An 11,129-nucleotide genomic window follows, 5' to 3' on the forward strand; every position below is an offset into this window, starting at 1 on the left:
TACTTGGTTGAAGACTTGATATCTTTGGAAGTCTTTTTCAGGGTAGCTCTCACCTCTCTGTGCTCTGCTCTTCAAACTCTTGCCTCTCTGGCATCCCCAGGACCCCAGGGTTTTTTTTGTTTTTTGTTTTTTTTCAACTCAGGGAGATTGTTGGGCTCTGCCTGGGTCCTCACCCTGGGCTTCAGCTTCGGAAGGAACTCTCTCCAGGCAGTGAGCAGGAGCTCAACTTGGATTTTCCCCCTCTCAGGGACTTCTGTTCTGTGCTAATCCATGTTTAAGGTTTGAAAAAGTATTCATTTCTCAAATATGTTTTTCAGCTTCACCATGTGCAGGGCCCTGTACTGCTCTTGAGACCAGCTGATTAAAAGTTACTCTTTGTCCCTCTTACCTCTTTATAACTGATACTAGTTTGCTGTTATTTTTATTTGGTGCAATTATGCTCTTTCCCCCCAACAAAGAAAATTAGAACACTAGAGAATAAAATAATAAAATATAAGAGCTGGGAAAATGAATTGTGGATGATGTTAGTCACAGAATGACTTGGCAGAGAGGTGGAGAGAAACCTCCTGAGTAACCTCTGAAAACCTACAACACAGTGGTCCAGAGAGGGGTTGGCACACTATGGCCTGGGGGCTAAGTCTGACCCACTGCCTGTTTTGGAATTTGTGTACACAATTGTGTACATATCATGTACACAAACTGTGTACATATTGTCTACCTTCATGTTACAAGGGTCCAGTGGAGTAGTTATGAAAAAGAATGCATGGCCTGTAAAACCTAAAATATTTACTATATGGTTCTTTATAGAAAAAGTTTGCTCATTCATGTCTGGTCTAGCAATAAAGTATTAAAAAATTATTTGATTCTGACAGAAAAATTCTAAATTCTGACTTGGCAGTAATACTATAGCATAGAGCCCATATATTATATGTGTCATATCTCACAGACTTGCTGCTGAGGGATATAGGCAATTATAGGCCAATTTTCAGAGGTAAAAATTTAGTCACTAACTCTGAAATTCTGTTTCATTCTCATCCTAGGAATCAAACAGTGAAAAAGCAAGCATGAAGTTTTCAAGCTTGTATTGTTTTCTTCTCCTTCTCATTATTCAAACTGACTTTGGACAAAATGAAGAAACTTCTAGGAAGGAAAGAAGGAAGATGTATTATAGAAGACAGAGAAAAAGTTCCTCACCCATCCACAGATCCAGCAGACAGCTTGGAATTCAGCAAATGAGGATAGTTACACCAGCAGCAACACTTCCCATGGTTAACTTGGATTATAGTACGGAGGAAAAGTTTGAATCCTTTTTAAGATTTCCTGGAGTAGAATCAAGCTATAATGTGTTACCAGGTAAGAAAACAGTAGGAGAGAGGAAGAGAGAGAAACTCCAAAAAGAAAATTTTTAAAAAATTCAAGTTACTATATTATCTTTTGGTTTAATCTACAAAGATAAATTTTGAAATAATTAAAAAAACCATTTACAGAATATACTTATAATACAAATTATTGTAAAACAGAAAAAATATTACTTATCCTATAACTACATTTATAAAATCATAGTTACTATTTTGGTTTATTATTTCTAGTCTGTTTACTATGCCATGTATTTAAAATAGTTGTAATCATAATATAGTAATATACATGTCAAAACTGCTTTTTCATTTATCATGATAGATCATCTAGGATATAGAAATAAGTGATTCAGATGAGTCTATGAACTCATGGCTATTAAATATTTTCAACCAAACATGAAGTTAAGCCACTGAATTTATTTTATATAGACCAAACTAATGAATTTTTAAAGTTTGAAAAGATTGGAAATTCTTCCAAAGATTTCAACTAGGCATTTTTAAACACTAATATTTAATGGTCCACATTTTTCCAGGTTTGGAAGGAAAAAGTAATTATATTATACATATGGTACCATTACATAAAACTTTCAAAAGACAAAAGAATGTATCACCACATAATGTTCTGTGACCAATACTTCATACATTGTCTCAAGAAAACCAAATGCTTCTAAATGATGTTATTTCCATGAAGTTAACAGAAATAACATACAATTACCGTGAAAAGAGACAGTTTAGGTCACATTTACAAAATGATTGAGAGAAGAAAGAGCCTGGAGGCAGGGAATTTAAAATGATGATTATAGTGTACCCATAACTCTTAAAGAACGATGAGGTCAGTTTCCCTAATTAAGTGGAAAGATATCCAAGCTATAATAATAGAAAATAAAAAGGTTGAAAAGTAGTATGCATAATGTGATCTCAAATCTGTTTTAAAAAATATGCAGCATAGGGTGATGTGCATTAAAAGGTATAGAAGATATATACGAAAGATTTCTAAATTGTCCTAAGATGTTTTCCAGTGGTCTTACAGTACTTTTTAAAAAAATTGTGGGCTTCCCTGGTGGCGCAGTGGTTGGGAGTCCGCCTGCTGATGCAGGGGACACGGGTTCGTGCCCCGGTCCGGGAAGATCCCACATGCTCGGAGCGGCTAGGCCCGTGAGCCATGGTCACTGAGCCTGCGCGTCCGGACCCTGTGCTCTGCAACGGGAGAGGCCACAACAGTGAGAGGCCCGCGTACCGCAAAAAAAAAAGAAAAGAAAAAGAAAAGAAAAAAAGAAAAAAAAATTGTAGTAAAATACACATGACATAAAACTTATCATTTAACCATTTAAAAGTGTACAATTCAGTGGCATTAAGTATATTCACAATGTTGTGCAACCATCACCACTATCTCGTTCCTGAACACTTTCTTCACCCTAAAAGGGAACTACATATATATTAAGCACTTACTCCCCATTTTCTCCTCCCCCCAGTCCCTGGCAACCACTAATCTTTCCGTCTCTATGAATTTGCCTATTCTGAATATTTAATATAAAAGGAGTCCTATAATATGTGGCCTTTGGTGTCTGACTTCTTTTACTTGGCATAATGTTTTCAAGGTTCACGCATGTTGTACAGTGTGTCAGGACTTCATTCTTTTTTTATGGCTGAATTATATCTCATTGCAGAGAAATACCATGTTTTGTTTATCCTTTCATCCATTGATGGATAATTGCGTTGTTTCCACCTTTTGCTACTGTGAATAGCACAGCTACGAACATTTGTGTACAAGTTTCTATCTGAATTCCCGTTTTCAGTTCCCTTGGGTATATACCTAGAAGTGGAATATCAGGTACCTAGGAGCTGGGCCATGTGGTAATTATATGTTTAATTTATTGAGAAATTGCCAAATGTTCCCCACAGAAGCTATATCATTTTATATACCCACCGGCAATATACAAAGACTCCAATTTCTCCACATCCTTGCCTTTATTTTCCATTTAAAAAATACAGCCATTCTTGTGGATGTGAAGTGGTTATCACATTGTGGTTTAATTTGTATTTCCCTAATGACTAATGATGCTCAGCATCTCTTTATGTGCTTATTGTTCATTGTATATCTTCTTTGGAGAAATGTCTATTCAAGTCCTTTGTCCATATTTTAATTGGGCTGGCTTTCTGTTGTTGAGTTGTAAGAGTTCTTCACGTATATTCAAGATGTCAGACCCTTATCAGATATGATTTGCAAATATTTTCTCTCATTGTGTACATTGTCCTTTGACTTTCTTGACAATGTTCTCCAATGGACCAAATTTTAAATTTTGATACAGTCCAATTCATCTATTTTTTCTTTTGTTGCTTGTGCTTTCAGAATCATATCTAAAAATCCATTGCCAAATCCAAGGTCATGCTTTATTTTATGAATATTACATTTTACATCTTATATTTAGGTTTTGATCCATTTTGAGTTAATTTTTATATTTGGCATGAGGTAGGGGGCAACTTCATTCTTTTGCATACGGATATACAGTTGTCCCAGCACCATTTGTTGAAGAGACAACTTTTTCCCCCATTGAATGGGCTTGGCACTTTTGTCAAAAATCAATTGGCCATAGATGTAATGGGTTTATTTCTGGACTCTCAATATTCCACTGGTCTATATGTTTATCCTTATGCCAGTACCATACTGGTATAAGCTGATTATTGTAGCTTTGTGGTAAGTTTTGAAATCTGGAAGTGTGAGCCCTCAAAATTTTTTTTTCTTTCAAGATTTTTTTTGGCTATTTGAGGCCCCTTGTAATTCCTTATGAAATTAAGGATTAATTTTTCCATTTCTGCAAAAAAGGCTGTTGGAATTTTGATACACTATAGTACTTTTATAATCAGGAGACAACTCCTGATTATATCTATTTTGTTTTCCAGGGGAGAAATTGGATGGGTGGGATTAGTTTACTGTAAGTATCCAAATGAGAGATGGGTAGGGCTTGAACAGGGCTGACACAGCAGTAAGGGAAAGAAGGGGACAAATTTGAGAGCTCATTTGCGGGGACAGTGGCTCAACAGATGGAAAAGAGTTACCAGGAATAACACTAGGATTGGAAGGAAAACATCCCCTCTAATATTCAAATTGACTGTCTAATGGCCTGCTTAGTTGACACACTTATCCATGTATCTACAACACTGTATGTAGAGAAAACAATATACTAAAACCCACTGCACTGTGTACTTTAAAAGGGTATTTGAATTGTATTTCAATAACACAACTATTCTAAAACAAAGAGATTGTTGCAATGTCTCATTGAGAATTCAATGTAAAAAGCACCACAAGCATACAGTCTTATTTCACCTCTCCATCTGCACATCAGGAAGGGTACAATGTGGGCTCATTCATCATTAGTGCTGTTCCAGCTCTCTGCTCTCTGGCACGTGATGGAACTATACTGCTTTTTCTCTTCTGAAGTTAGATGTAGCCATATAATTTGCCTTGGTCAATGTAATTAGACATGTTTAGAGCTTGTGTGTTATTTGCAACCTCACATTCCCACTGCTGTGGCCATCAGGGCAGCCTGCTTGGAGATGAAGCCTATTTTTTATCCTGACAATATCTACATTGGACACATAGCAGGAACAAGAAATAACTGAGATTTGGGGGTTGTTTGTTGCTGTTGTATAACTTAGCCGTCCTGACAGATGCAGGATGGAAGTACGATTCAGGCTCAAGTTACCATTAGGAGGTCACTCTCAGAGCCTAAGTTAGAGGGGTTGAGAATACAGCATGTGAAAAGCATTTCAGAGGGTTACATCTGTAAGATACTTTTATCCTCTGCATGAAAGAACATAGAATGTTATTCTTGTGTGGGTCTATCACATTGGGCTCACTTCCATTCACAAGTGCTAGTAACCATACAAGGATTTTAAATGTTACTGTTCTCTTCTAGGAAAGAAAGGACACTGTTTGGCAAATGGGATGACCATGTATAACAAAGCTGTATGGTCTCCTGAGCCCTGCACTACCTGCCTCTGCTCGAATGGAAGAGTCCTTTGTGATGAGACCAAGTGCCACCCTCAGATGTGCCCCCAAACAGTTACACCTGAAGGAGAATGCTGCCCCGTCTGCTCTGATACTGGTACAAATATTTAGCCCAAACAAAATATCACATGTGATTTAGTCTTTAACTTCCATTTGTTTTTATTTTGTCACTACCTTACATTTTAAATTATGATAAACTAGTCATCAGGGTACTTAAAATATTGGCACAATGATGATAAACATGGAAATTATTTGGGAAGTTGCATGATAGGGGAGAGAAAAATAAAACATCTTGGCTTTAGAGTTCTAGCTCTATTAGAATGAGTAAACTCAGACCAGATCACATTCCACATTTGACTCGCAGCATTACAGATGTACTGATAGAATTTACATAGCAAACAGCTCCCATGTTCTTAGTATGCGTGAAGAACTCTGCTTAGTTCCTTACATGCATTATCTCACTTAATTCAACTCAGTGTGTTTACAGTTATCAACCCAAATGAAGATGAAGAACTCATGGTGAACAAAGGGAGGAGTGGCTTGCATCTAGAGAGAATAAAGCCCAGTTTTCCCAGTCTATGTGCAGTCATTACTGCTCAGGTAATCCTAGGGAAATAAAGGGCAATGGCCCTGGAGCAGTGGCTTTCTGTTGTGGCACTGCTATGCACAGAAAGATCACACTATGAGGTTTTGTTGGCTGCTCACTGTGTCTTATCTATGAGGCTGATGCAGTAGAGGACTCTAGGGAGGAAGCCTCAGGACTCCTGCAAGAAAAGCCTGGCCAATAGCTTATGAAATAAATAAATATGTGCTAAATAATTCGATGGGAAGGGATACAGATATTTTCTGTTGCCTATGATCAAGGTAGATTGTTTCCATGCACACAGGATGATCACAGGGTGGTTACCTACAAAAGTCTCCTACCAGGAAGAACTTCAGAACATTTAGGAACTGTATTTTGGTGTATACTACTAATTATTTTACTAAGCTATTATGACTTTAAAAAATGTTAGAAAATAAAAGTGTTTAATGAAACTGACTCCCTGGGATACGAAACAGAAGATTTATAAAGGCAAGATCCAGAAATTCTCAGACATTTTTCAAAGGACTTGAACTATTATTCTTGAAATGCTGTGGTTATTTTGGAAAAATAAACTTGGATATACAGAAAAGATTTTAAATGTTTCAATACGATAGTTTTAGTTTCATTTTGCTAATTTTTTCCTACTCTCCTTTTGCATGTTCTGTCAGAGATGTGAAAAACATAACTCACAGACTTTATAATACATACTGAATTGAAATCTCAAGTAATTCCTTCACATAATTATATTTTGAGTTCTTTTTTGGGGGTGATTTATGTATGGCATTAAATAAAATCATGGAAATGATTAAGTAAATTTTTATATTTTGATGAAAGAAAATCTATGTACTGAGCTCACTTTTCCCTAAAACTCTTCATTCAGAGGGTGAGTCTAAAGTCTGGTCTTTGTCAAGTCTTCCCCACTTTCTGCCAAAGATAATAACAGCTAAATATAAATGTAGATAAACTTTCTACTATTATATATTATGCTATCATCATCATGGAATAATAAAAAGTACTCTTGTGCATATGTCTAGGTTAAAGAAACAACATCTAAGTCCAGGACATCTTCTATAGGTCTCAAGAAGTAAAAATAATTTAAGTACAGAGTCTGGGAGCAAAACAGAAGAGGATTTTCTATTAACTCTAAATTTCAGAGGATGCTTTTAGGCCCATGGAGCTGAAAGAAAATCAGACAGATATAATAAATCTATAAATAAAAGCCAATTTCACTACCATAAACAAGTAAAATGTACATCTCTTTCACTTTTTTATGTCTGTGTACACATTCTTACATTATCAATAAGCCCAATTAACTGAACAGTATCTACTACAAAGTTATCACATCTGATTATATTACAATCTCACAATAGGACTGCTTATGTAAGCAACATATGGTAATATTATTCCCTCTTTAGTCACCAGATAGCATGATACTTTAGTAAAAATAAGTATTAAGGCTCACAAGGAAAAACAAGAATTGCCTATAAAGTCTTACAAAACAGAAATAAAGTTTATTTATTTCTGTTAAAACTTCAAACAAAAATTTCAAGATGCATTTCACATTTAAACTGCACTCATATACCTACAGGGAATGTTATTTACTAACCTAATTTTCACTATGATTTTTCCTTTCATTAATACCACAACTTGCCCCTGCTGTCTTCTCCTTATGTGGTCAGTAGCCTCCTATTTGCTACTCAGTAGTATAGCATTAAATGACAGAACTGAATTTTCTGGTGATTCTTCAGAACAAAGAGAACCTACCAGTTTACTTCAGCCGTCTCCTTGGGTGGAAATGCATCAAGCACTGAGAAAAGAGGAACTTCAATTTGAGGAGGAAGAAGAAGAAATTAAACAAGATGAAGATAGGGAGCAAAAGGAAAAGATCCCTAGACCTGGACACTGGGGGAGACCTCCCAATGAGGGACAGAGCAGAGAAGGGGGAGAGCAGAGACCTGGAGAGGAGGGGAGGCAGGCCCATCAACACAGAAACCCAGCAAGGGAGAATGAGGAAGAGGACGAGGACGATGATGACGCCGTCAGAGGAGATATGTTCAGGATGCCCTCTCAACTCCCAATCCCAGCTACCCCCAGAGGCATACCACCTCTGCCAAGCAGGTGCTCTCTGTCATACAAAACCATCTCCTGTATCAGCGCCGACCTCACACAAATACCACCGCTAACAGCACCAGAGATAACAAGTCTGGAGCTCATAGGTAAGAGATGTTGACATTAAACTGATTTTGTGGGTAACTCCCATTGTCCTATGAATGCTATATTTTAATTTTATAATATAAGTTGACCCCAAACAGATTAATTTCACAATCTTCAAACATAAAAACTTTGCAGAAGAGATAGGTGTTTACTGCAGAATAGCACCGTCAGGTATAAAGTAAATTCCTCCAAATCAAGCCATGATTTCCCATTGACTTTTTTCTAAAGCTGGGTTTAGAAGGTATAATTCATATATAGCAAAACACTATTATCATGTTATTCTTTGAGGGTTTTTTTAAGATTTTTTTTTGATGTGGACCATTTTTAAAGTTTTTATTGAATTCGTTACAATATTGCTTCTGCTTTACGTTTTGTTTTTTTGGCCGCAAGGCATGTGGGATCTTAGCTCCCCAACCAGGGATCAAACCCGCACCCCCTGCATTGGAAGGTGAAGTCTTAACCACTGGACCGCCAGGGAAGTCCCTGTTATGCTTTGAGTTTTGACAAATGCTTACAGTCAATACCACAATCAAGATATAACATTTCCATCACCTCACTAAATTCTCTCATGTCCGATCTTAGCTCCAACCAGGGATCAAACCCGCACCCCCTGCATTGGAAGGTGAAGTCTTAACCACTGGACCGCCAGGGAAGTCCCTGTTATGCTTTGAGTTTTGACAAATGCTTACAGTCAATACCACAATCAAGATATAACATTTCCATCACCTCACTAAATTCTCTCATGTCCCTCCTTTCACCAGCCCTGATGTTTTCTGTCTCTAGAGTACCTTTTCTAGGATGTCATAGAAATGGAATCATACAGCATGTAGCCTTTTTAGCTGGACTTCTTTCATTTATCATAATGCTTCTGAGGGCTATGCAGGTTGTGGCGTTTATCAGTAGCTGGCGTGTTCTGTTGTTTGGACAGACCACAGGTCTCAGGTGAAGAACATCTGGATTATTTCCAGTTTGGGGCAATTATGCATACAGTTGCTATAAACATCCACATATAGATGTTTGTGCCGACCTAAGTTTTCTTTTTCCTAGGGTATATATCCAGGAGTGGGATTGCCGAGTGCTACAGTAAAAGCATGTTTAACTTTATAAGAAACTACCAAACAGTTCCTTAAAATGGCTGTGACACCAGCAATATCAGAGAGTTCCTGTTGTTTTTCCCCCTTGTTTTAGCCATTGTGGTAGGCATGGAGTGGTCCAGACTTTTTGCCCACATTCTTATAGGGCCAGGAAGAGCTCTGAGTGGAGGAATGGCAGGACAGATACATGTGTGAGGCTGGCTTGTGGGGAGACTGGGACAGTGAATGAGTCTTGGCAATAAGGCCCATGCTGGGGATAGCTCTGAAGATGCAGGGGTGAGAGAATCTGAGTGGGGTTTCAGATGTGTCTTGGGGGAAGTAACAGAAATAAACTACCACAGAAATAATAAATGATCATAAAAATAAATACTCAATGGTCACAGCATGACCCCTTTAATCAGGATAGCCAATCTGCAATAGGACATTTCTGGTGTTATGGCCTTCCTGATACCATGTTCACATGACCTCCTAAGGAATTCTTCTCATGCCCAGAGTGTCCTGCTCCAGCAATGCCCCCTCCTTCTGTAGCCTGCATGCCAGGTGTGCTCTGCCATGAAAACAAAACAAAACAATTTGTGAAAGTCTAAAGTCTTATGAAAGATGAATGACCTGTGCTCAGTCACAGTATCTTGGTTTTATAAGAAGGTCACCACATGATTTTTATAGTACTCACTATTTCTGATAAGCTCATTTTCTGGCTTTAAAAATCATTGACTACTGTACTTAATTAAATGTCAAACCAAAACCCCATAAATTAAAGCATGCAGGAACTTCTATAGATTGAAGTCACAGAATTATAACATAAGATCTGGAGGCAATCTGAGAGATTATCTCCCCAAGCTTCTTACTTAGAGGAAACTGATGCTCAAAGAAGGCAAGTCACATGCCCAAGATTTCATTGTAAAAAACAGTATATTTCTGGTCCAGGGTCTAGGAAATGTCAATAGGGAAATATGAAGAACTATAAAAATCAGTTTCTATAGCACCTTCCATAAACACATCTTTGTTGTAAAATGCATAATGTTAACAGAATTGTCTACCAAACCACACTCTGGCTGTTTTAAAGCAGCTTCATCTAAAACATGATGTACTAGAGCATGACAAGTCCTTAGAGTGAAAATTTTGACCATATGAAATAGTGTAGTCCCAGTCTTGTTTTTTTTCTAAACACTCATTTTCTTATATAATACATATTGTCCTTGCTGTAAGTATTGCTTTTCCTCCAGATAAAGCTCTCTTTTGCTATCTATGCATGTGCATGTATACATGTATTTATAGGCACATAGGCCTAAAACACAACTGCTATGTGTCCTAGGCAATTCTATCACCTCCATTCCGGACGAAGCATTTAATGGATTACCGAATTTGGAAAGGCTTGATCTGAGCAAAAATAATATCACCTCTTCAGGCATAGGTCCAAAAGCATTCAAGGTAAATAACATGCCCTGACTTCTAACAGTCCACGTGGATGGATTTTTCATGACTTGTACTGTCAGTGGGTGGAGATGGAGAAGGAAGGAAAAGTAAAATGTTTTACTGGAGTTTTCTCTGAAGAAAGTTTCTGATGTCCCTAAACTGTAGTCAAGTTTTATCTTGAATATAGTATATTGTTTTATAGGTTTCTAGCTGTTTTTCCTATGCTTTGTCCTTAAAGCACCCACAACAGCATGAATGACAAAACTAATGTTTTGAATTTATAGAGGAGTTTCTCCCTAAGTAGCAGAAAACATGTTGAAATATGGTCTCTTAGTACATGAGGTATTTCTGGGAAAAAAGGAGAGCTTATCTGGAAACTCTGTTAACATTTTCAGGCCAGCAATACAAAATTTCCTTATTGTGTGCTATCTGCAAAATCTGATAAAGGATACTTCAGC

At 37.3% G+C, this 11,129-nt stretch overlaps 2 protein-coding genes across 3 annotated transcripts in view; one reads left to right on the forward strand and one right to left on the reverse strand.

Moving 5' to 3' along the window:
* The window catches only part of CENPP (centromere protein P), a 231,549-nt gene that overhangs the window by 63,257 nt on the left and 157,163 nt on the right, over nt 1-11,129 (reverse strand). The window lies entirely within an intron of this gene.
* Nucleotides 1,059-11,129, forward strand: part of ECM2 (extracellular matrix protein 2) — a 24,996-nt gene continuing 14,925 nt past the window's right edge. The window contains exons 1-4 of one of the 2 annotated variants that reach the window (XM_007468176.1): nt 1,059-1,353; nt 5,273-5,461; nt 7,696-8,163; nt 10,571-10,686. In XM_007468176.1, the coding sequence (XP_007468238.1) occupies nt 1,065-1,353; nt 5,273-5,461; nt 7,696-8,163; nt 10,571-10,686 (1,062 nt within the window). In that variant the 5' untranslated portion in view covers nt 1,059-1,064. Of the gene's footprint in view, nt 1,354-5,272; nt 5,462-7,629; nt 8,164-10,570; nt 10,687-11,129 lie in introns of both variants that reach the window. The other variant, XM_007468175.1, reaches the window with a different exon arrangement.

Source organism: Lipotes vexillifer, unplaced genomic scaffold (assembly GCF_000442215.2).
Source record: "Lipotes vexillifer unplaced genomic scaffold, Lipotes_vexillifer_v1.1 scaffold466, whole genome shotgun sequence".
Classification (NCBI taxonomy): domain Eukaryota; kingdom Metazoa; phylum Chordata; class Mammalia; order Artiodactyla; family Lipotidae; genus Lipotes; species Lipotes vexillifer.